At 44.1% G+C, this 26,653-nt stretch overlaps 1 protein-coding gene across 5 annotated transcripts; it reads left to right on the top strand.

Annotated features, from left to right (window-relative positions):
• Window positions 1-1,663: 1,663 nt before the first annotated feature.
• Window positions 1,664-25,935, top strand: LOC102915400 (alpha-1B-glycoprotein-like). Of its 5 annotated transcripts, none has more exons than XM_076555718.1 (8): window positions 1,664-1,746; window positions 1,830-1,892; window positions 2,613-2,918; window positions 3,109-3,402; window positions 3,876-4,175; window positions 5,003-5,290; window positions 24,088-24,305; window positions 25,386-25,935. In XM_076555718.1, the coding sequence occupies exons 1-7, from the start codon at window positions 1,713-1,715 to the stop codon at window positions 24,141-24,143; spliced, it is 1,341 nt and encodes a 446-aa protein (XP_076411833.1). In that variant the 5' UTR covers window positions 1,664-1,712; the 3' UTR covers window positions 24,144-24,305; window positions 25,386-25,935. The 5 variants fall into 5 exon arrangements, with proteins under 5 accessions (XP_076411833.1, XP_042121171.1, XP_042121174.1 ...); XM_042265237.2 differs by lacking the exons at window positions 24,088-24,305; window positions 25,386-25,935 and adding an exon at window positions 6,567-8,609 and having other exon boundaries at window positions 5,003-5,041; window positions 5,192-5,290; XM_042265240.2 differs by lacking the exons at window positions 24,088-24,305; window positions 25,386-25,935 and adding an exon at window positions 5,429-5,893 and having other exon boundaries at window positions 5,003-5,041; window positions 5,192-5,290.
• Window positions 25,936-26,653: the final 718 nt, after the last annotated feature.

Below are 26,653 nucleotides of genomic sequence, written 5' to 3'. Positions count from 1 at the left end.
ACACAGCAAGTTCTCTATGTAAACAGGAAAGAGAAATAGACACTATTCAGAAAACGTGTTCATTATTCTCTTTGAATTCTAATTTTGATAGTTTCTCTATGAGTATTCTAGGCAATGTTGTGGTTCCCATGAGATAAGGGTATATTTTAAATCAAGTATGGTGTGTATCATTCTTGACAATTCTAGGAAATGGAGAAGGGGATCTGAGGAGAGCTATTAAAAACCAGAGAAGAAGAAATGAACAGTTTTAAAATAAGAGAAAGGACAAAAATAATCAGAAAGAAACATCTCAAACGCAGGGGCTTCAGTCCTGTCTCGAGGCACTAGGTTCGAACACCAGGGAAACTGAACACAGCTTAGAAAACCCCATGGGTGTGAGTCAGCCATCTCCCATCTCAGCTGTCTAGCAGATATCATCACTTGGAAGAAACATACAGATTTAACAAAAGATTTCTGGAAGGTAGGGAGTACAGAATGAAGCCTTCATCAGCTGCTCCCATGGGGGTCACCATTTCTAAGGGCTGTAATGATGGCCTTCTTGTCCTGATTTTTCAGTTGAGAGTCTACTCAAGTAGGAAGTCATGGCCAGCTGGGAGATACAAGGTCAGTTTCCTTTTGGAGGAGGTTTTGTGGAGAACCATAAGGGCCCACTGACAAGTAGTAGGCCTTCCTTGAGTTCCTTCTCAAGTTCTTACCTCCACTCTGTCCCCTAGCAAATCTACAGAGCAGCAAGGACTGCCAGCCTCTCTGGAATCTTCCAAAGAATAAAGGAGGATTCATTCTCTGGGTGAGAGAGGTCGCATGGCTGGTGACTTAGCACACTGGATGAAGGTAGCATCTCAGTTCTGGCTCATCCCTCACACCTGGCTCTAGTCATGACTGGATTCTTTTAGCCAACATGCAGGGCAAGGCTTCATTCCTTAATATGCTGTTGGCCTTTTTTCCTGGTGCCAAGCCACTAGGGAAGGACCCTATGAAAGACCAGAGAAACCATGGGCTCTTTGAGGTAACATGTTCAGGGGCTGTGGCCTGTGATTCTTGTAGTCAATGGACACAAACTAATGATGAGAAGTATTGGTAAAAACCACAAATATTTTATGTTTGTGAACCAACACACACACACATGAACTCACACATACAAACATGGCCGGATAGTTACAAAAAGACAAAAATTTTCAAAATTAATGTTTATTTTATTCATTTTAATTCACTGGGCTCTCAGCTTTTGTTGGTTTCATAGAGCCTAGTGTGTGAACAGTTTGAGAGATTGTAGAAGTCAAACTCCCATGTCATCTGTGAGGTAAAGTATTCTGTCTTTGCTGGAAAGGCTCTGGGAATTGGGAGAGTGATAAGAAATGCAGACATCCTTTCTTGGTGTTTCCAAAGGGATCCCTGTGTAGCCCAGACTGGCCTAGAACAAAGCACTCTCACATTAATGAAATTTGGCCATTTTATTGAGTCTGAAACATTGTTTTGTTGTGTTTTATAATCTGAAGAAGTGAAGGTTTGATTGATATTATCCTTTTGGCTTGATACTTACACATTATTATTGATTAGCATGATTGCTAAATCCTCCTTGTCCCCATGCCAAGCAGCTGTCTCTCTGCCCCTACCTTCCAGGAAGGTCACACCAAGTGCAAGGTCAGCCCCACATTTAATTTGCCACTGCAGGTGCTCCCTACAAACACTCCAGCTGGACTGAGGACCCAGCCATGTCTCTGATGGCTGCCCTGCTGCTGCTCTGGGGTGAGACATCCTGGGGCTGAGAATATTGAGGGCAGGTGTGGTACAAATGAACAAATGGAAACTCACAGACTCTCTCCCTACAGGTTTCATTCTGGACCCAGCAACTGCTGCAGCCTCTAGCATTTTGAGGAATACCAGAAGAAACCGTGAGCATGGGTTGTGGGAAACCTCTTTCCTAACAGCAGCAAGCTAACCCTGGTGCCTTTGTACTCCAGATACTACCAGTCAGCCTATCCTATGGGCAGACTCTGAGTCCCTGCTAGAACCCTGGGCACATCTGACACTGACATGTGAGGCCCATGAGGCTACCAAAAACCTCCAGCTGCTCAAGGATGGGATGTTCCAATAGCTTGCTCATGTTGATATTTTACCTTCCATGTCCTACCACTTCCCACTGGGAGCAATTACAAGTGACAATAGGGACCTCTACCAGTTCCAATAATGCTTGGACTACGCTGGTAGATAGACAGAGATGAGCAATATCATGGAGGTGATAGAGACAGGGAACAGATAGTTTCTCTATGAGTATTCTAGGCAATGTTGTGGTTCCCATGGACCTCAGTGGGGTAAGGAGGCAGTGGAAGAAAGTAGATGGAGGAATCTGCATCCTTGTTACTTGGTATCTCTTAGCCTCACTTTGCTCATCTGTTAAGTGGGGATGTTTATGCTTCCCCGGAGACTTATCCATAAGTCCTATGGAGTGATGGGGACAGGCTTGGCACAGAGTAGTGTTTTGCTCCCTGTCTCTTACTCTTACCCCAGCCCCACCCCTGCCTCCCTTATATTTAATGAGTCTGGAGTTCATATATTTGCTGCTTCCAGAGTGAGACTGAAGCACTCACTGGCCCTGCTCTCCCTCTCCACAGAGCCCTTGCCCCGACCCTGGCTTTCTGTTGAGCCAGTGTCCTGGATCACACCTGGCCTGCGCACATTCCTAATGTGTGAGGCCGAACTGCAGAATGTAGCCTTTCTGCTGAGGCGGGAAGGAGATGACAGTTTCCTGGAAGTAGCTGAAACCGATCTCATCCTGGGGGCAGCTGAAGTCAAGGCAGGAAACAAGGAACAAGCCATCTTTCTAGTCCACCAACCTGGCACCTACAGCTGCAGCTACCAAACTCGCACCTCAGATGTCCCTTCTGCGCCCAGTGATACTGTGACCATCGAGGAGTATGGTGAGTGTCAAATCCCAGCTCTGAAAATCTCGGTGTAAAGACCTGATGCATAGTGTCCAATGATGAGCCAGTTGCTCCTGAGCCATCACTGGAGGATTGGGGCCAGACAGAGGGAGGGCAGTTCTCAGTGGGGCATTACAAAGCAGGATGTCCCTGGATTCCTGCCTCAGTGATCTTCCCTTCCGTGCAGTCATACCACCTCCACCGGTGCTGACCTCCTCCGGAAGTTCCACAGGGATCCTCCCCAAGGTGGCCCACAGGACCCTTGTCTGTGAGGCTCCACTGATGGATGTTGAATTCCAGCTGAGGCAGGGCGAGCAGGAGCTGAACCTCCCCTCCATCAGCACCAGCCCAGAGCAAATCAAGTTCTATCTGAAACTGTCAGACCTGGGTGACCAGAGCCCATTCACCTGCCGCTACCGTCTACACAGTGATACAGCTTGGTCCAATGACAGTGAACCCGTAGAGCTAATGTGGAGTGATGGTGAGTTTCACGGTGGAGCGACAGACCCAGAGCGGGTGGAAAGGCAAAGATGGTAGGTCAGAAGGGAGCAGGATGGGGACCCCAAAGCAGAACCCCAAAACCTGAACAAATGATCCAGTTAGCCTCGGTTTCCCGAGCTTCAAATAGGACCATTAATACAGCAACCTTGAGACCTGCAGAGAATTGGATCACCACAGATGTCAGGCTCAGACCTTGGTGGGACACCACTTCTCAGGGTATCCTAGAAAGGGTACTGGGGGCTTGCTGCCCGCCCAGGGTTTGCCAAGGCTAGAAGGCTGAGGAAGTGGCACAGGATTAAATATGGTGGTACTGGCCGGCCTTCAGAAGCAAACAAGAGAGGGAGATGGGAGGTTACTTTAGGGGAAAGACTCAGCCAGAGCACAGGATGGACCATGCGTGGTCCCCTTGCTGTGCCTTCAAGCGGGGCCAATGTGTCTGCTCCTCCTCCACAGAGACACTACCCCCACCGGTGCTCACTGCAGAGCCGTCGAATCAAATCGATTTTGAGCCTGATTCGATGGTGCAGTTTCGATGTGTCGCCCCCAAGGCTGGTCTGCGCTTTGGCCTGCACCGTGAAGACCCCGACGAGCGTAGCCTGCTCCAGTCGATGAGGTCAGCGGGCAATGAAGCCATCTTCCAGTTACACAATGTCTCAGCATCAGACGCTGCCAGCTACAGCTGCAGCTACATGGAACTGGCCCCGCCCTTCTCGGGATCCGCTCCCAGCAAGTTCGTGACGCTGACTCTGAATGGTGAGCTGAGCAGAGCCACGTGGGTAGGAAGCCCAGTGGGGTGCTTGATAAGGGGTCAGAGCTCCTGGACTGTGATCCTGTGAGGGGCCATTCTTTCTAAGTTGTGCCTTAACGAGGTCTTGGACTTGGAGGTCCTTGAAGTGCCGTCCCCCAGGTAATTTATGGAACTCTGGTCTTTTCCCCAGAGTCTGAGCTGGAAGGTGACAGGTAAAGCCGTGTTCGAGAGTGTTAGGATCCAAGTTTTTTTGTATTCAGATGCACACACCCCGACACCTCCCACCTCCCTACCCCCCACCCCATCACCCCCGCTTTAGTTTCCCTGTGAGGCATGTATGTCAGCTCCACTCATAACCAGCGACTGCCTGTTCTGGCCTGGGGCTGTCTCCACGGCCTTGAGCTAATGTGTAATTTTTACAGAGCCCTGGAGTCCCTGGGGTCTATTTGTTCTTCTGATTTCCTCATCCAGGTCTCCGTGGGTCAGAGGTCATCCAGGCAGAGACCACACAAGAGCTTCCAGGCAGGCTTAAGTTTGACCCCAGACCTTTGAACTGTGTTTCTGCCAGAAGCAGTTTCCTGAAAGGTCTCTTCAGCCATCTGGGGAGCCAGGAAAGCCGCACGACAGGCCAAAGCCTGGCAGATCTCAAACCCGATGTGAGGCTAGGGATTACACACCTTGACTAGATACAAATGGGTACCCAAGGAGCCCGGCAACAGAGGGAGCTGTGTGACCCAGAGTGGGCGGTGCAAAGAAAGTAGCCAGGGTAGACCCACCATGGGGCCTGGCAGGAAATGTTCCAAACTGAGTACTACCCCTTACTACCCCCCAGGGCCACCACCACCACCAAAACTTCAGGCTCTGTGGACAGGTAAGGTGCCTGCTGGCCATGATGTTGTTCTACGCTGCCAGAGCAAGGTGCCCGGGGTCACTATGGAGCTGCTGCGTGGTGGCAAACTTGTGCCCTACAAGATACTCAGAATGGCTAGCACCTGGAGTGACCTGGGGCTGTCCTACGTAGGCCCCCAACATTCGGGCAACTACACCTGCCGTTATACCTCCTGGTGGCCTGAGCACTTCCACTCAGCGCTGAGCAACCCTGTGGAGCTCCTAGTAGAAGGTACGGCTTCCAGGGCTGTGGTTGGGTTTTGCCTCTTCATCTTTGCTGGGCTGTGCACCCGCTGACCGTGTAATCCAACCTAGTACACAAAGGCCCTGTGGCAATGTGCTGGGTCAGTTCACCCACTTCTTTGTCTAGAAAGGTGATGTAGCTGCAGACACAGGACACAATGGTATTCTTGGAAAGAGCTGAAGATAGCCAGAACTCCTATTCTTCCCACTGCAAGACAAGTTTCCCTCAATCACCCTACATTTATTAAAGGTCACACAAGAGATTACTTAAAATGTATGTCTTCCACTTGTGGGTCCAGGGTGGCTGGAGGAGAGGGTGATGTTTTTCCAGGCCCTGGATCCTGTGTCCTTAAAGAGTAGGCTCAGAGCTGGATCCTAAGGGCAAAAAGGTGGAGGCCTGGTACTGATCCCATAGTTCTCAAGATCTCCTTCCCTTGTTCTCCTTTGTCTGACTGCCTCACAGCTCCGAGGCACTTCTTCCCCCTTCCAGCAGGTGTGTGCTTACAGCTTGGAGCTCTGGCCACGCCTATCTTAGCTTGGAAGGGTCTCTCCCTACCCTAGCAGTACATTAGAAAATTTGACATTAAAGAGTTCTGCCTGTGTTTTTATTTTTATTTTTATTTTTACAAATAAGGATGGCATCATAGTGTGTCCAAATCAATGCGTTATCCCAAGTGACTCAACTAGAACAAACCAGAACAACAAACATCTTCAGAGCTGAACCAATATTTTGTTCCCTTCAAGCCTCAGTGGAGCCTGAGACTGAAGCCTGAGGTGCTGATCCCTGAAGCAGAAGTAAGGGCCCTCAGCTCAAAACTACCCTGTCTCCCTGACTTCAATCCCACAATCCTCTGTGCCTCTGGTCCCCAGGATAACAGAAATACTCCAGGCCTCCCTGTGACCACCATTCCTTCAGTGTCTTTGGTCAGAGGCCCTTCCTTCTCCCTTCACCTCTCACATGCATGCTAAATACTGACCCACACTTCAAAGCTGAAGGGTCAATTCAGTATTGTTTTTCCAACAAGTTCTAATTGGAAATTCAGCACAATCCAGAGGCCAATTTGGTTGGGGGAGATCTGAAAGATGAACAACACATGGCGCCTGTTCTTAAACACTACACAGTCTAAGGCAGGACAAATGCTTCAGTGAGTGAAAGCTCTTACTGCAAAAGCAAGCCCACCTCAGGTGATACCCAGAGTCCATAATGAAATGAATAGATGAGAAGGGTGTGGTGGCATGCATCTGTAATCCCAGTGTTCCTACAGTGAGATGGAGGGAGACAGGAGAAGAGGGCATCACCAGGCTTGGAGGACAGAGTGACTGAAGGAAGAGACATCCTGCTTCAACACAGAAGATTGAGAGAACAAACTCCCCAACGTTTGTTTTCTTTGATCTTCTGATCTGCATGGACACAATCATGTACAGACCCATCCTCACATATACACATCTAATAAAAAATAAATAGTTGAGTGATGTGCAGTAAGATGCACTCATAGCAAGAGATTCAGTGCAAGAATTCTAGTGAGCTCACACTGCTGGTGCATAGACCTCCATCTTGAAGTCCTTGAGAACATCATAATAGGTCACTTAGTCTCTTTGGAGATATTGGCCCCTGATATAGCTGGAGATGTGTAGGAGAAGACAGGAATTCTAGGAGATAGCAACCATTTCTCCTAATATGATTATTCCCAATTTAGAGATGACTAGACACTAAATGAGTTTCCCAAAAGCTGAGTTAAGAAACAGCAGAGCTGTTTTTTTGTCCCAGTATGTATCAGTCTAAGGCTTGTCTCTTAATCATTAACTCAGCCTGGTTTTAACATCCCCTGGGAATCCAGACACAAGGGATCTCAGGGATCACCTTTTTTGTTTCTGTCTGGAGACAGATTTTACTATATTATATCCCAAGCTAGCTCTGGACTCCTGGGCTTCCTAATCCTCCTGCCTCAGCACCCAAATCACTGGGATTACAGTCATGTGCCACTGTGCTCAGTCCTGCTTTGAAGACTTAACAACCAGAAGAAACAGAGCAGGACAGGTATGGGCTGTTCTACACAGGGCCAAACCCTAAGCACAGAGAAGGTTTATGGTGGAAGAAGGCTAATGTGAGGCTGGAAGCACACGTGTCATAGGCTCTACCTTAAAGCAGGTGTGCCATGATGTCCATGGAGAGCATGTGAGTGATGTGAGATGAGCATCAGTGATTTGAAAGTGAAGAAAATGAGATGATTTCTGAATATTTTTGTCAATATGTTCTTTGACAACATAATATGGGTCTTGCCATTTCTTCTATACAATGGAGACCATCTGATCTACATTATGGGGCTGTGATAAAGGTCAAATTAAGTAATAACAAATGAGAGACTAACAAACCCATATCCTAGGACACCACAGAAGCTGAATTATCATGAATCTCTTCTGTGTCTTGCAAAGATTTCCCACCATGCTAAGGAGGTGTGTCTGGGCCCATTCATTTCCTTTTCCACAGAGCAGACAAAAGTCTGTGACCCCTCTCCATATGGCAGGAGAGACCCTGGGAACAACCCTGTCAGGGAGTGGCTAGGGACAGATCCCCAGGGCACTGAACAGGACTTGTTAGAGACAAAAAGAAGAATAGGGTCTATCCTTAGGAACAACTAAGGGAACAAGGAAGCACCCATTCTCTGAAGAAAAGAACAGGTACTTGTATCATTAATAATACTTATCATAGTCCCAGTGCTTTCTCAGGCTAATTAATTCTCTTCCAAATCCTGGAAAACAAATGATTGGGTGTGTCAGGAAAGACCTCTATTTCTGAACCAGGGATGTGGAGAAGCATGTCCTCTAAAATGTCTGATGAAGAGAAAAGCTATTTCACTGCTTCCTAGGGCCATGTTACCATGGGCAGTAAGAGCCCTGGTGGGTGTTTAGCCCTTTATTTATCAAGTCTGTCTTCAAATAAGTACAGTTACCCAAGGAAATAACAACACAAGGAATCCCACTTTGTCATTTTCATTCTTACAATGTGTCCCAAGACACAGTACCAGGAAGTCATAGGGTTTGTTCAGCTAGTATAAGGGTTGAAATTGGTTTTATCCTGAAATTTAGGATTAAGCTTTTGTGCCACAACATGACTGGCACTTAGCTGCTCCGCTCCACAGCCCTTTACTCAGTGTGTTTTACTAACTAAAATCTGGGGATGCTAATGAATCACACCATTTCTTTACCTACATATAGAGGGATTGTCAACAATGAGAGATTAGAAGAGACAGACCAAGTACAGAATAAAGGAAAATACTCAAAGCACCAAGAACAAAACAAACAAAAACCCAAAACAAAAGAAAAACAAACAAACAAGCAAATCACCACCAACACCACCAACAAAAAAAAACCAGATGTGTGAGCATGGTTCCTGGAAAAACCATATTAAACTGTTTGGAAAGATGGTGATACGAGACAGCAGCCAAGAAATGGTTGATAGAGCAAAATCCCTCCTCTAGGCATGATGTCACCACTGCTACTTGAAATCAGAGCAGAGCTTGAAATCTACCAGCAAGACACTCTCCAAGTATCACATGATCAGGCCTATTATATAATATCGTAGCACAGGAGTCATGGGCCCCTCAGCAGAGAGTCCAGCCCCCATTCTCCTGCTCCCACTTCATGGACAGTATGAGAGTTAGATGCAATGGGAGAATGATGGAATTGGAACTCAAGTGAAAGTGCACCTTTGGTGAGTTGTCACTAATACCAGCACGGAGTTTCTCAATGACACCCCTCACCCATGCTTCTTCAAATAACCCCATACACTCATTGGTTCCGGAGCTAGATTTGACTGGAGACATGCCTGGGATCTGATGGTGTCCAATCTGAAGGAAGTGGGCATTTCTATGTATCTTCCCTGGAAAAGTCACACAACTGTTGCTCAAGTATAAATGAAATGTGCAGCCTCTTTACAACCATGGAAAGCAAAGCACATACAGAACCTGACCATGGTTCCCTGAGGAGCTGGGAGTTTCAAGTTGACAGTGACATGTGCCATGACAATAGGCTAGTGGCAACACACATAAATGTATAGATGCATGTAATACACGTGGAGGGTCCCAGGAATGAATAAAGATCAAGTAAGTGAGAGACTACATTTGCCTTGCAGGGTAGTGACAAGGTTGGCATCTTCCAGGATATCCTCTCTCACATGGTTATATTTCAATTGATCTAGATTGAAATCTTAGAAGCCAAACCTTGGACTGTATCCCAGAGAGCCATGGAACACCATCAGGCCTCATTCTGGACAGGGCAGAAAGAAGACCTAGTACCTAGGCTAGCCTCAGTGCAACCAAGTTTGGGCTCCTGATATGAGGTAGGCAAAACAATGTAAAGGGGGTTTCCATCTTCCTCTCTGAAATACAGAAAACATTCTGATATAAACATCAGAAAAATGTGACCCTGTGTAGCTGGAGAATTTTCTCTCTGGGTCCTGCCAAGCTCCAACAGTTGGACAGCCCACATAAAATAAATACACAGACACTTATATTATTTAAACTGTTTGGTCTAATGGTTCAGGCTTCTTGTTAACTGTTCTTATATCTTAAATTAATCCATTTCTATAAATCTATACCTTGCCACGTGGCTTATGGCTTACTGACATCTTCACATGCTGCTTGTCATGGCGGCGGCTGGCAGTGTCTCCCTCTGCTTTCCTGTTCTCTCAATTCTCCTCTCTGTTAGTCCCACCTATAGTTCCTGCCTGGCCACTGGCCAATCAGTGTTTTATTTATTGACCAATCAGAGCAACACATTTGACATACAGACCATCCCACAGCAACCCTGTCACAAAATCCTGAAGGGATGAGTCACATCTTTTGAAAAGACACATCTTTGCACTTAACACAGACTGTCCGGTAACATAACACACATTTCTCTAAGGAATGGAACTGTTCTCTGTTTCTTTAATGGAAAATGTCCTCTGCAGAGGTCCTCAACCATGGCAACATTGTATGGAGATAATATTGCTATGACACCCATGTCCTACATCCTCTCTTTAAACAGTAAATATCTAGTGTGTAGCTTATCCAGGGTCACAGTTGTAGGGTGGGGAAGATTTCTGGTGTGTTTATTGTGTACTGCTTCATATATGGAGTCTGTATGTGGTCCCTGAATAGTCCAGTGGACATAAGAAAACTCAGTTCCATGTCATTGCTCCCAAAAATGTGAATGATGACCTCTGTTTCAGTCTTAATGAAGGGATAAAAATGCACCATTTATTCATAAGCACTAATAAAACACAAGTACAATATAACAAGCATACCTTACTTTGGGGGAGTCAATAGACAACATGATAGCCCCTATCCTTTCCCTGTTGGTGTAATTATAATAAGACTGTCACTATCCAATCACCTATGCCCAAGCTTTGGAATCATCCCAGAATCTCCTTCCTTCTTCAGGTCTATAAATCAGTTGCTCTAGGTAGCTCTATTGAAAGAACTTCCTCATGTCCATCCCTGTTGGACAGGTAGACCATTCAGTTCCTAGGAGCACCCTGCCTCTCATATAGTCATTCCTGTTTCTTCTCTCCCTTGATCCTCACTGAGTTTTCTCAAACATAAATCCAATTCAGTTACCACCCTGTTACACACTTTCCCCTGATTTCTGGGAATCATTTGAATGATAATAGTTAATGTCAACTGTTTCCTACATGTCAGTGATTATTCTAACACCTTTGCTAACCTAACTCATCAGGTAAGTTTCATAATTGGCTTCACTTAATGCTGGTCATTATCTGTTAACGGACAGTTTTACTCCTGCCCATCAATGTTCTCTTTTATACCACGCAAGTATATGGAAGCCTGTGGGCTGCATTTCCCAAACTCCTGTGTTGGCTGCCTTTCCTGGGGCTTGGCCTACAAGTCCAAGAAAGGGACCAGTGAGTTTCTTCTTCTGTGCACATTTCCAGCTTCTTCTGGAGCCTTCTCCAGTGGTAGGAGTTGAAGAGCATTGTCTATCTAGTGTATGTTACTGCACGGATCTCCTGAGAGGAGGAGGAGCAGCAGCAGCAGCAGCAGTGCCCCCTCCAACAGTTCAGCGCAGCATAAACCTCCAAGTCTCTCCTAAATACTGGCCCATGCTCCCTGGCACAGAGTGACTCCCTTCTCCCTTTCACTTCTGGATCTCCATCAAAGCTTTGTGACTTTTTCTCAGCATCGACTCTCTCTTTGCTGGGAACATCTGCAGCCCTTCCTACTCTCTTCACTGATCACCAGGGACTCGTTTCATGCACAGAGAGGTTATGTAGTATCTTCCAAAGTAAACAGCCACGCAGTAACCTAACACCCAAATTTAAAAAGAGACAGTACCCGGATATAAGTCAAGCCAGGGCCCTGTAGGCACACTGAAGGAGAACTCAGCTGCTATTTTTCTCCCTCCATCTACATCCCACAGTGGAGTGGAAGGGTAGTTCCTCACAGAGGATTGTTTGGTGGCTTGGATTGCTAATAAGTGGAAGAGTATACATCACTCACACAAGCTCTGAGTAAACCCCCAATGTGATCAGTAGCTGCACTGGATGCTGGGTCAGTGAGTGAATAAACAATAATCAAATGAAGATGCTCCAAGTCCAGAACAAGCCAAGCTGGGGAATGAATTTCACCCTGGCTCCGTATACCATTCCTGCTCTCAGACGCAGAGCCTGGCTGCATCTAAGGAACTGAATGCTCACATCCATTATACAATATAAGCAGATGATAAACACATATGTATTAAGCAAATAAATCACAAACGCAATCAGATGTGCAATAAATCACACAATTCCAGTTTATTGATAAACAGTTTGCCAGGACTAAAGTGCAAAGGCAAACCATTGCATTTTTCTAAAACAACAACAATAACAACAAAAGGCCTCTATCAGACCAGTCAGTGAATAATTAGACATGAATGTCTCTAACTGGAAAAAAATGCAACTCAGTCAGTCTCAGGGGACCTCCTCTGTGAACAGGGAAAACAATGTGTCACAGATTCTAACCTCCTATTTATAACCTGGGCCCACAAATGATCTGTTGCTAAAAGAGAAAAAATCCATTAATCTCCCAACACAGGGAGTCATTTTATATTTTGAATAAAAAAAACAAAACAAACAACATTAAGGTGGGAAATGAATCAGATATGCTGTAATTAGTTTGAAAGAGCCAGAATTTGCTGCCTAACTCTCCCTGAAACTCTAGGCTCATCCATCAAAGTAAAGTGCATCAGATGATATGGGGATTTTCCATTCCCTTTTCAGACTGAATTAGCCAGTTGATCTGAATGGCAATTTGACAGGATGCTGGAAGGGAAAACTTAGGTGATAGGATTATAACAGAGGTGGGAGAAAATGCTTAATAAAGTTTAGTGATGCCCCAGCTCTGTGCCTATAATCCCTTACCTTGTGTTGTAGCTCTTCATTCATTCCTTTCTCCCTTACTTTGTATTGTAACTCTTCATTCATTCCATTCCCCCACCTTGTGTTGTAGCTCTTCATTTATTCCATTCTCCCTTATCTTGTGTTGCAGCTCTTCATTCATTCCATTCTCCCTTACCTTGTGCTGTAGCTCTTCATTCATTCCATTCTCCCTTACCTTGTACTGTAGCTCTTCATTCATTCCATTCTCCCTTACCTTGTGTTGTAGTTCTTCATTCATTCCATTCTTATTTTTCTCTCTGGGAGATCTTAGGAGGCTCTAATTTCTCTTACTAGAATCTGGGAAGGATAATGTGCATTTCCTAATCCATGTTTACAGATTTCAAAAGCTCAGCACCAGATAGTGACTGATTTGCTCTTGTTAGTACAATACAATCAACTGAAGCTCCAGGACCAAGCTCCTAGGCACGTGTCCCCAGCCCTGTGCCACACAGCTCAACAATGAGAGAAGTACACTAGAGAGCAGCAAAGCAGTTCCTTGCTGGAAACAGTCTTGATCTCCAAAATTCTTTCTGGGTGGGAGCCCTCCTGTATAATCATGATGTAGAGGGACGAGTATTCTTTTCCCAGGCTCCACATTCTGCATGCTGTTCAGACAATCCTCTTCCAATCATATGTCCTCCTAGACTGCTGTTGGGGCATGCAGGCTTTGCTCTGCTTTCTCTTGATGGTATTTTCTCCCTTCCTTTCTTTGCCACATCCTGATAAGAGATTTTTCTAGAATAGTTAAGTAACTGGTTCAGTGGTAGCACAGGTAGAATAAGTCCTTCAGTTGTGTTTATGTACCTAGAATAGCTCCCTTTACTAGTAGAAATGGAGCTTCATGAGCAGGCTGCAGGTGAGCACAGGGACAATAAAGAGAAATAAAACATGCTAGATGCTTCCATTCTAGGACAAGAGAAAGAAAGCAGACAAATAAAAGCCCAGTCATGACAGTTTTTTACAGAAAAAGTATGGGATGACATTACCAAATAATGTATACTATTGTATGTTCTAGTGCACACATTTGAATATTTTGATAATGATGGTGATTGAACCCAGGGTCTTTGTGCACTCCACCTTTAAGTTACAGTCCAAGTCCTATACAAGAGATTTCTATTACATTTTGTGATAGGAGACTTGTATGACATTCATAAGAAAAACAACACATTGTTACTATTTTTATTTTTTTTTTTTTTTTTTTTTTTTTTTTTTTTTTTTTTTTTTTTTTTGGTTTTTTCGAGACAGGGTTTCTCTGTGTAGCTTTGCGCCTTTCCTGGAGCTCACTTGGTAGCCCAGGCTGGCCTCGAACTCACAGAGATCCGCCTGGCTCTGCCTCCCGAGTGCTGGGATTAAAGGCGTGCGCCACCAACGCCCGGCTGTTACTATTTTTAATAGAAAGTAATACACATAAAGAATTATCCTGCCTACTTGAGAAACCACCGTTTAAGAAATTCTGTCCAAGTGTTCTGTATGACCATGTGAATACTGGACAGTTGAGAGGAGCCTGAGGCCCCAAGTTTTTGTAGACTACTTTGTCTCCTTTTTTTTTTCTGTAAGCTTTCAAGGATAGATGGAGGGGAGGGGTAGGCTTTGTGTGGTTTTCACAGGTTTGTGTCTCTGAAATATTCTCTATCAGTAAGGGAAGGGCCAAGTATTGTTTAGACTTTCCCTGTCTCAGCTATTTGTGGAACGATAAAGGCTATCCTGTGTTGGAACATAGCCCAAGAATGGAGTTGTGTGAGGAGAATTCTGAGCGTTTGTAAGAAAACAAAACAAGAGTCTTATGACCTCAAATTTCTTCCAAAACATGGAATTGTTCTTGGAATGTGGTTTTGTGCCCCTCCCAGGTATAGCAGATAGGAGTGAGTTTACTTCAGATTATTCATTACAACTGGCTGTTGTTATCTGTCGCTAGAGTTTTCCTGCCTTGCCCACAGTCAGGACAAATCTTTGTCACCCGCCAGTCCCACAGCCGCGTATAAAATAATCACTCAGACGCTTATATCACTTATAAACTGTATGGCCGTGGCAGGCTTCTTGCTAACTGTGCTTATAGCTTAAATTAGTCCATTTCCATAAATCTATACTTTGCCACGTGGCTGGTGGCCCACCGGCATCTTCACATGCTGCTGGTCATGGCGGCGGCTGCAGTCAGTCCTTCTGCCTTCCTGTCCTTTTATTTCTCCTCTCTGTTAGTCCCGCCTATCCTTCCTGCCTAGCCAGAGCCGATCAGGTTTTATTTATTGATCAATCAGAACAATTTGACATACAGACCATCCCCCAGCACAGCCAAGTGCAGACCATCTCAGACACCTGCACTCAGGCCCATGGTCCTAATCATCCTCTATGCGGACCTGCTGGGTAACGCCACAAAGAACCCAAGAAGGGCTCCCACAGGACATACAGAACATCCCACAGCAGTTATCTGTTTATATGCCTGTATGGGAAAACATGTTTTTACCATGTGCAGCTTGTCCATCACCTGTGTCCTTGTGACTGTGCACTTTACACACGTGACCTTCTTAACCCTCAGAGTATACATTGTCTAATGCTCTGACTAAAGTTGGCTATTGCATGGGACTTTAGATAGCCTCATTTATTGACTCCATTCTCCTAGGTACCCCTGCTTCTAGAGTGGTGATCAATCCTGTTTGCTTACCATCCTCGCTCTGAAAAGCATGTGTGATTTCTGCTATTTCAGAAGCTCAATCAGCCATGGTCCTGTGCTCAGCCTAATGCTGGGCAGTAGTAAGTGAGGAACAGAGAGAACCAAGCTCTGTCTTCACTCCCTTGGTGACATGTGTATCTCACCACTGCCTCAGAGTTTGGAGTCATGGCCCTCAGGGTCTCACCACCTGAGCCTAATTAGTGATAATGTCAGCACAGAAGTGGTAAAGTAAAAATGAACTTAATGAGTGCAGTCTAATCTCATAAAATCAGCGTTCCTCTTAGAATAGGAAACTTGATCCCAGATATAGACTATGTATGGTAAGACGATGTGAGACACAGATAGGATATGGTCCTTACAAGGTAAGGAGGGGATGCTGGGCAGATGTTTTCTCCAGAGCTCTCCAATGGAACCAATCATTGGTCTTGAACTTCCATGCTCCAGAATGCTGAGAGAAAAAAATAAACTACTGTTTGAGTCATCCTTATGACAGTGTTTGCTATGGAAACCCTATCAATCCAATAGGATACTATCATAGTTAGGGTTTCTATTGCTGTGAAGAGACACCATGACAACAGCAACTCTCGTAAGGAAAACATGTACTTGGAGCTGGCTTACAGTTTCAGAGGTTTGTTTAGTCCACTATCTTCACGGTGGCATGAAGGCAGACATGGTGCTGGAGAAGGAACTGCGAGTTCTACATCTTGATCCAAAGGCAACAAGAAGTGAACTGTCACACTGGGCATGAATTGAGCATATATGAGGTCTCAAAGCCCACCTCCACAGTGACACACTTCCTCCAACAAGGCCACACCTCTTCCAACAAGGCCACTCTTCCTAATAGTGCCACTCCCTATGGGCCAAGCATTCAAACACATGAGTCTATGAAGACCATAGCTATTCAAAACTTCACAGATACATAAAAGTCAATTTGGTGGCAGAAAGATGCCCTTATGTGCACAGGGAATTTGGGGTAGTTGGTGTAGGACCATGAAGCTCAAAGGCAGATTGAAGAGAAGGCAGGTTTGGGATAGGGTTCTATGAGGCTGGCTTGCTTTCTGCCTGTACCAGCCCTGCTTCCACAAATAGATCTGTGGTGTGGGCACAAATTATTCAGAAGCATGCTCATTGAAGCCAGAAATGCATTATTTAATTTTTTTGCAACAGATGCACCTTTTAAATTCAGTTTGGGCTTGAGCCAAAATTACAATATTAAATTTTAATATTCAAACATGAGCATGGGTTTCCATTCCTTGAACATACACTCACTTTCTCATCCTGGATAGCCTGGGAGGCAAGAGGAAAGGAATCCAAGTGGAGTAAGTTGGGACTGATCACCCTATCTAAGTGGTCATGTGACCTAGAACCAATCACTTCCCTGTTGGAGAGTATGGTTGTTCCTTCTGTAGATTGGTGGGGATGGCCTGGGTATTCTTCAAGATTCCTTCAGCTGACTTTAATCTCAAGTCTGTGTATCTCTGAGTGGAGGGATGTGGATGAGAAAGAACAGAGAGCAGCTGAGCAGGAATTGACCTTTGCACTATGACCATTGTCAGAGCTGGGATGTATTGTGGAGCACCATGAAAGTGAACATTGCTCAGCACGGATAGCTATACTGGCCTGGATAGACTTTCTGAGATGGCTAAGAACCCCAAGCAAGAGAACATCATAGTGGCTGCTCTCTGATCTCCCCCGTAAATGACAAAATGCAAACATAGAATGCATGTCAAAATGAAAAACTTCATGACTACAAAATTTTAGAAAATTTAATGGCATTTCTGTGGCTGCAAATGTGTGAGAGTGTGGACATGCACATATTTATTTTTGTGTCCAAGGTTTCCCAAGCAAGTTCTTAGCCTTTCTTTAAGATAATGGTGCCTTGGAAAGTGGGCTTTATAGGATTGCAATTCTCTATGTTCTGTAAGGGCTACCTCTGGATTTCTGCTGCTTGCAAGAACACACACTGATGTCACTTTTACAGTCTTTGCATCCTCCCATCAGTCCCAAATAGACAGTTTCCTTGCTGTGTCTTCCCATTGACTTCTACCCAAGAGTCCTTTGCCAGAATTTGGAAGTAAATTGAGTCAAAAGTTGACTTATTTTTTTTTTCCTGGCTCCCTTCTTGACCAGCTCCAATCAAACCAAGCAGAGTGCAAAATTACTGTTATGTGTTGGGTACAAAATGTCCCCTACAGGCTCGTATACTTAAATACTCATTTCCCAGAGAGGAGTGCTGACTTGAAAAGCTTGTGGAACATTTCATCAGTGGATCCAAGCTAGAGGAAATGAGTCTGTTGGAGACAGGCCTTGAAGTTTATAGCCAGAACCTGCTTTCCAGCTAGGTTCTGCTTCCTAATGCCTGGATATTAGTGAACATTCTTACTCTTTGTAGCCACATATGGAAACCACTCCCATCATCTCGCCTTGTCCTCCCTGATAGGCTAACCCATGAGCCACACCAATCCTTTACATTGCTTCTCATTTGATATTTGGTTAAGCAATAAGAATTACTATTATAATTCCAAATATCAGTGCTTTACTGCAGAATCATTGAAAGGGATTTGTGGCCTGACTCCAGCAAGGAAACCTTTCACCTGACACAAAATCTCATTAGAAAATTATTTTCTTCTTAAACCTTTAGTGGGATGGCGAGTTCGCTATATAGCAGAGCCTAACCAAGGAAATGATATTGCATAGTCTTTGCCAAATTTCAAGGCTAAAAGCATGGCAATTCTGCCCACATTGAAGACTAGAGGTAACTACTTATTAGAGAGGTTATCCTAAGGCATGTATACCATACCATGCTTCTGCAGAAGACTGTAAAACTTTTGGTGTAGAGTTCTGTCCTGGAATGGTTTTGACTCTTTTTTGGACTGATTTATTCTTTATAGCATAATGGTTCAAGTGATTGACAGTCTATCTGAGGAGAAGTAATGCATGGATGAGCAGCATATAGCTTCAATCTCATCCAGGAGCAAATAGATAAACAATAAGAATACTCCCCTCTTCCCTAAGACTCAGGGAGTATCATGGAAGAAGGAACAGAAAGACATAAGAGCCAGTAAGACACTTGAGCAAAGCAGTATCTTCTGGGCATGGAAGGACCACTGTACTCACAGCAGCTATGGTTGCCTGTATGAGATCTGCACAGAATCAAGACAGTCAATACTTTAGTACTGAAGGAGGAAGGACTCAGGAAACCCCACCCCTAACTGAGGAGCTATTGACAAGTGATGGTTTCTGTGGGAGGGAGATCTCTGTCAGTTTTCTTTAAGGTTGTTGCTTCTGGTAAGTCAACCACGCTCCAGGGGGTGACCCACACCCAGAAGAAGTATATGAACAGCAGAAATTAGAGTTGATGCATTATTAAAAAAATTTTAAAAAGGACACCAAGTTGTAGGGGTGGAAATATGGGGTAGACTCAGGAGTGGGGAATAGTGGAGACATGAATATAATGAAATTATATTGTATAGGTTTCTCAAAGATTTGTAAAAATATTTAAAAAAAAAACAATTGCTACCTAAATTTTGGGAACATACATTGAGTTATATGAAAGTTGTTTACCTCTTCTATTTCATTAAATGTGGTAGACACCTGTGGAGGTTTGAATGATGTTCCCCCATAGTCTTGAGCATTTGAATACCTGGTCTCTAGTTGGTGTGCTGTTTGGTTAGGTGGGGGTGTGGCCTTGCTCGAGTGAGTATGTCAATGGAACTGGCTTTGAGAACTCAGAAACTCTTGTCATTTCCAGTTAGCTCTGCTTCCTGCTGTGGTTAAGGTGTGAGCCCTCAGTTTCCTGCCCTTGCCACTCTATCTCAACTCCACCACTCTGAGCTCTACCCCTCTGGAGCCATAAGCCCAAATAAACTCTTTACTCTGTAAGTTGACTTGGTCATGGTGTTTCGTCACAGTGATGGAAAAGTTACCAATACAGCACTTACTGTCAATCCTATTTTGTAAGTGTCAATCCCAGGACTCAGAACTTTGAGCGAGAGCTGTGAGGCAAGATCACTAACTGTTGGCAAATTCCTTCAACAAGCAAACACCTGTAAACTGTGTGTGTTCCGTGTACTGTTCCGAGTCCTCTTCATCTGTCAGACTTCACAGCAGGTCCATGGCACAGGGATCGCCATTAACCTGATTTTGTGTGAGGAAACTGAGGGTCAGAGAGGTCTGTCAGCTTCTGTTAAGTCCATAGCGTTGACGAATTTGTAATCTCAGAAGTTAGAGTTTTGATCTCCACTGTCTGCTGCTACCAACTCAAAAGATAGAGGAGGGTTCTTGTTAGTATGTCTGCCTTCCCAAGGATCAGCATGATAACCCAGAATGGGGATGGCATCACCTCATTCAGAAACAGTCTGCTGAATTTTACAGGGCAGTTAAATGAAATGGGACATCTAGACAAAAACAGAGAAGAAAGAAGACTACACCTAAACTACAGGTTTAAATGCTGAACTGAACTGACTGTGTGTTTGATAACATACAGAGAGTTCTGCTGTGCCAGCTTCTTATTGCTGTTGCAGCACACTACCATGCATTTATTAGTTTAAAACACTGCTGCTTTATGACTTTATGGTCCTGGAGTCTGAAATGGCTATCATTGGAGTAATAAAAAGGTGTTGTCAAGACTGCATTTCTTTTGATGTCTCTAGGGTTACAGGAGAATTATATATACACACATATATACATACATACATACACACATATATATATATATCTTTTACAACTTTTGAAGGTTACCCACATTCTTTGGCTGGTGGCTGCTTTCCTTATGTTCAAAGCACATGATAATGGACCAAGTCCTGGTACTGCTATTTTCTACCCCTCTGTTACCCTTGTTTCCCATTAGGGGTCAACTTTATAAGATTATATTGGACCAATCTGGATAAGCCAGGATCATTGCCTTATTTTAGGGCCAGATGATTAGAAACCAAAATTACACCTGTAATCTTAATTATCCTCTGTCATGCAGAATAACATATTCAGATCCAGGGACTCTTTAGAGATGTATTATTCTAGATACTAAAACTATTTATTGGGTGAAGGGCTGAGAATCACCTTGTGATTTTTCTTTCTAGTCTCTTTCAGAAACACATAGTGTATAATGTACAGATGGACACATGTGATACTTGAAATTCCTTTCCAAGTGATTCACAGAAAGAAGTTGCCTTAGTCAGTGTTCTATGGCTGTGAAAAGACACCATGACCAAGGCAGCTCTTATCTAGGAAAGCATTTAATTAGGGATTTCCTTACAGTTTCAGGGGCTTAGCCTATTATATTGGCAGGGAGCATGGCAGCAGGCAAGTGTAGTGCTGGAGAAGTAGCTTAGAGCTCTAACCTGTTCTGTAGGCTAGAAGAGGAAGAGCAACTTTGTCTGGTGTGGTCTTTTGGAACCTCAAAACCTACCCCCACACTTCAAGGCCACACCTCCTAATCTTACGTCTATCTAATCCTATCAAAGCATTCAACTCCCTTGTTTGAATACATTTACATTTTTCATAATAAAAGCACAAATAACTGAAAGGAAACATCAAGGTAGTAACAATCCTTGGCATATTTCTGTTTCTGTAACTCTGTGTGCCAGAGACTCACATGGTTCCCACACAACCAGTGAAAAAAGTCCTTTACACACACACACACACACACACACACACACACACACACACACACACACACACACACCCCACAGAGGGGGAAAAGAACCCTGATGGGTTTTGATAGGCTAAATGACCTTCCAGGAAGACTAAGAAGCAGGTACTGAATCCAGAGTCCATTTGATACACAAGCCTATGTTCTTAATGACTATTTCAATTTAAACCAGTTAAGAGCTGACACAGAACTTTGGTAAGGGGAAGATGGTGAGAAAATAGAAAGTTTGATCTGAAGGAGACCAGATCAAAGTCCTACAAAATGTCTGTCATATGATGGTTCTGGTCTTGGCTTAGCCACTTACAAAAGAAGAAAGGCCAATTATCCGAGTCTCTAGACTCCAGGCTCTTCGTCTACTTGATAAGATCATGAAATCTCTTCAGCTAATCAGATGATCAGAAGCAGTCACTTAAGCCAATGTCATTACAATTTAAAGGGGAGAGGGGCCGTGTAGGTACAAAGAAATAAATGTCATCCTGTTGTGATGACAGTGTGAAGGTAAAATGCTCTTAGGAGTAAATGCAGTGACGTACAATGATGTATATGAGTATCTATGAAAACGTCATCATCACATTCCTATGCTAAAAACGAATTTAAGGATGGAGCACTCTTTTCTCGTATAGAAGAACGTCATTTTAATATTTCCTCTCCATTCTTCTAACCCCCCTTTTTTTTTCATTAAAGGGCCTCAGAAAACTCATGTATAGAAAAGTTGACCCTAGGAACCTCCACAAGTGGCATTTCAGAGCAAGTGTAGAGAAGCTTGCTCATTAGACTGATGCCTCCTCACCTCAGATTCTGTGCTTTTTGTACAGGCATTTTACTTGATATGGTGACTTATGACTTGTAAGTTGTGATGTAGTATGTTAGTGAGTAGATGAAAACTGATGGTGTCAGATGCATGTCAGCCTTTAACCTATGTTCTGCAATATTTGGCCCAGTTTCAACCCACTACCACACGAATACTCCAGGCATCTGTTCTCCACTCAGATCTGACCCCAAATGCAGTCTGTGGAAAAGAGAAGCCATATCGTTGTCTTCTTAATTACAACTCTCGTGTACAAATACCCTTCCTCTGTCTCTTGCCCATTCCTTCTTGGTCTTTAAAATTCAAGGCTTCCTTGATTTCCCAGTTAAATTAGATATCTTTAGTTTCTATGATTAACATGGGCAGTAAAATACAAGCCTTTTTACATGGGAGCTCATTCCCCCATTTGGCTTCTACTAAGTCCTACAACTTCAAAGTATACAGTCATGGACTGCATGAAGAGCTGTTGAGGGCAATGTCTGATGCTCAGTGAGGTATCACTAGTGTCTACTGAAGTGCAAAGCATGTCGTCAGCAGGTTATGATTATTTACCAAATGACAAATGGTATGTATGCCACACAAAATAAATCATGCAACTCACTCCTTTTAAAGGGGTCAGCTTTTTCTCAATGAAGGAGTCTTTGCTAAGCGCTGCATTGGTTTTGAGCCTGCAAATACAGAAATAGCACCCCGAGGTCTATGGTGGTCATTATTATTAAGAAGATGTAGAATGAAAGGAACACAAGATCAGACATGGAGGAATCCTCAGCGGAGGGTGGGGATGGGTAGCTGCATCAATTTATGAAAGGCTTACTACTATTATAGACACACGGGGAAACAGCAGAGACTGGAATACAATGCGAAATTTTCATTCACACAAAGTTTTCTTTACTGATTGAAAATTTGGTTCTCATTCACGTGAGACACTCCTCCACCCCATCTCACACACAAGTTCCAAATGACAAAAGGTGGAAATCCCATTTAGGATTGGGATTGGGTTTTGGTGCTCAGAGGAAGTGCGTAAAGAGGCACACTATTAACAGTACCTGGACTTCAACATCCAGCCAGCAGAGGGTGGAAGAGAGACGACTTGACCCAGTATGCCATGGGCAGCGTCATGAAAATGCATCCCCTCTACCCATATCCCACTTTTCGATTAGTCTTGTGGCTGCACCTAACTGCAAAGGAATCTGGGAAATGCCATCTAGCTGTGTGTCCAGGAACAAGAGAAAAAGACCGTTAAAGGAACACATGATTACCACAAACACAAAGACTGAGGGGTGAGAAATATTTTAAAAAATGGTTAGAACCCTAAATAATTCTAAAATAAAGAGAAGTATGTAAGAGAAGGAAGAAAACATTTGAAGGAGTTCATAGTGAGTAGTGGTGTGTGGCCTCCCTTTTATTATGCCTAAAAATACCGCCAGTCTGCTCCCTTGTTCAGTAATGACTGTCTACAAGTGGGCATACAAGTGGGAAAAGAATGGGAACAAAGCTAACATGTGGGCTGCAGAAGGAATAATTTTGAAAATGTGCATGCTCCTTTCAATTATTATTGCACTTGTCAAAACAGGACTGACACTCCTTTCAGATTATTGCCTCCGCAGCAGATTCTCAGCCTTTCCCTCAAAATATCAGAGCCTCCTTTTAAAGAGAATACTATTAACTAAAGCCCCTAGTTAACAGCATAGTCAAGATGAAGACCCAACTTGTAAGTCCTTCTGTGGATATCACTCTATATAAATAAAACACTGATGGCCAGTGACCAGACAGGAAGTATAGGCGGGACAAGGAGAGAGGAGAATTGGGGAAACAGGAAGAAGGGGGGAGAGACACTGCAGCCACCACCAGGACAAGCAGCATGTAAAGACGCCGGTAAGCCACCAGCCATGTGACAAGGTATAGATTTATAGAAATGGGTTAATTTAAGATATAAGAACAGTTAGCAAGAAGCCTGCCACGGCCATACAGTTTATAAGTATTATAAGCGTCTGAGTGATTATTTTATACATGGATTGTGGGACTGTGGGGTTTGGTGGAACCTGGAGAGAAGCCCTCCAGCAACAAAGTCCAGTGGCCTCATATTTTATTACTGGAGTGAAATATGAGACAAGGATGTGAGCCCCAAACACCTCAGGAACTGATGAAGAACCTTTCTTTCATCTCCTATCTACTGCATACTTGCCCTGTCTCACCAAATCCCTTCAAACCCTCAGTAAGGTAAATGCCTTTTTATCCATTTACAGATGAGGAATCGAATTACCTGGAACACAGAGCCAAGACTAAGAATCCAAATTGCTGATAATATCAATAACAACAACTTCAAGTAACTTCTTCTCATGTGCCCCAGAGAAAACTCAGAACATCACCTGAGTTACTATTTTAATCACTGAGGGAAATAAACTGGAAGTGGGCAACCAAGCAGTATTCCTACTTGGAGGATGGGAAAACCAAAGGAGGAAAGGTACGTGATTTAATCTTGGTTTTCTCAGCTGTTGTGCACTAAGGCCAGGGTTTGCTTATAAGTGTTCTGATAAGTCCAGAATGTACCTCTTCTCCTCTTGTGTCTGTCTCCAGCCCACCTATCAGTTAAACCCCACTTATTCTTGGCAATATATATTTGCCTTACATAGACCCACAAAACCTCCCACAAAGAGAGGATATATTTTGTATCCTTTGCATCTTAAACTAATATTTTAAAAGCTCTTATATGGGAGGACAACTCTCTTGGTTTGCCAGGAACAGGCTCAGTTCTAGCTCTTAGAATTATTCATCCACGAAAATTCTCATTCCTGGATAAGTCAAGACTCCCATTTCCCTATAGTAATTCTGAGATCATTGTGTGTTATATAGAGACCGGGCTGGAGGAAGGGAGGTGGAAGCCTGGTCACTCAGAGGGAGAAGTTTAGAGTATGTGGCAGGGTGAGAAATGTTGGGTGAGATTTGTCCAGGGTTTAAGACCTAATACAGATTTTTACCTTGCCTCTCTCAATTGGTCAAAGCCAGTTGCACTCAGAGCTGATACCATTGTCAGTAACGAGGATCCATCATGTCAGTGGGTTATGAAGTTTTATTACCCACAAAGGCTTGAAGGAGTAGAAGGATCATCTTTTACCTCTAATAAGTTGCCTAAGAAGCTCAATAGAGACTAGGCACCCTTAGAAATTATCGAGTCTTTGCCTGGCCTGCACTGTTGCTAAGACAAGAGGATGGAGGGAAGCCAGGAGCAGAGGCTGAGATGAGAAGCACTGGGGTGAGCTGGGGCGGTATTCCCAAGCACTGGGCAGCTGTGAGTGCTGTAGAGCATAACCCTAGGCTGTTAACGCAAATGAGGCACCAAAGCAAATTAGCTGCAGGAATGTCAGAGGCTGAACCAAGAGCACAGCAGTAGGACACACATAGGGGAAAGGTTATCTGAGTCAAATTTGAAATTTGAGAGAGGAAAAAAAAATAGCCATTACTTCACAGTCCTGAAATGTTATTTTAGGGTTTTATTCCTTTCACTGACCACCTATAATAAAGTTTGTCTGTCCCTTTTTCTTAGGTTGCGATGCTGAAGCAGAATGTTAGAGTGGATGGCCCAAGTAGGCATTTACCACGTGCTGCTGGGTTTACAGTGAAGGATCTGCTCTGGGCTCAGAGAGAGACCACATCTTTCTGTCTCTCTTGGCGATGGAGCTCCATCACCTCTTCCTTTGATAAGAACAGAGGTGGCATCATTCCCCCACAGACTCATGAGCTCATCTAAACCTGCCCACCTCCCACAGCACCCCTCTTCCATAGCCCTTCTTGGTGGTATCAGGGGAGGGGGTAGGTTTCAGAGCTCTACCGTCTGGATTTTGGCAAGGACAAGGATGCAGTTCAGTCCATCACACCCCATTGAGAGTTCTAGAGGCTTTTTCACTATGGTCAGTGGTAAACTTCACCTATAGACTTACTCCAGTCTCTGCCACTAAATGGGTTTTTTCCTGAGATGGCATTTGGGAGGCAATGCGGTTTTAATAAACTTTTCATTTCAGAATGACTTTAAACTCATTAGACAATTATCAAGACAGGACAGAAGGCATCCAGGACTGTCCCCTTGCTTCCACATGTATGTGTGGGCACATACACTTGCACACACAGACACACACATACAAGACTGAAGTATCTCCCTAACTCACAGTCCTCCCATATCCTGGTTTCTTCCTTTCTTATAGGAGAAGTCCTGTCTCCCTGGCCATAGAGGAGTGTGTGGCTACTGTGGGTCACTGTTTCCTAGCTATAGGAATAGGTTCTAGCCCATCCAATAGGTGCTCTTCCCTGTAATGTTTCTCACTGGAAAGTCCATACAGGAACCATGAGTTGCCTGTATGCTGTGGGATAATGCTTTTGTACACTGGTTTAATAAAACACTGATTGGCCAGTAGCCAGGCAGGAAGTACAGGTGGGATGATCAGACAAGGAGAATTCTGGGAAGAGGAAGGCTGAGTGAGGAGATGCCAGTGAGGCGCCAAGGAACAACATGTAATGGGACACAGGTAAAGCCATGGAACATGTGGCGATGCATAGATTAATACTTACAGGCTAATTTAAGATATAAGAGCTAGCTAGCAAAAGGCTTGAGCCATGGCCATACAGTTATAATTAATATAAGCCTCTATGTGTTTACTTGGGAGATGGATACAAGTGGGAGAGATTTGTCTCCATCACCAGCAGGCCAGGACACAGGAAAACATCCAGCTACACCTGTACCCATACTTCCTGTTCTGTGGAGTCACCAGCATAAAATAAGAAGTCAGCACACATGACGAGCCAGAGTTGGGAGCTGGA

The sequence above is a fragment of the Peromyscus maniculatus genome, chromosome 20 (assembly GCF_049852395.1).
Source record: "Peromyscus maniculatus bairdii isolate BWxNUB_F1_BW_parent chromosome 20, HU_Pman_BW_mat_3.1, whole genome shotgun sequence".
In the NCBI taxonomy this organism is placed as follows: domain Eukaryota; kingdom Metazoa; phylum Chordata; class Mammalia; order Rodentia; family Cricetidae; genus Peromyscus; species Peromyscus maniculatus.
This window is presented reverse-complemented; position numbering and strand designations above follow the sequence as displayed.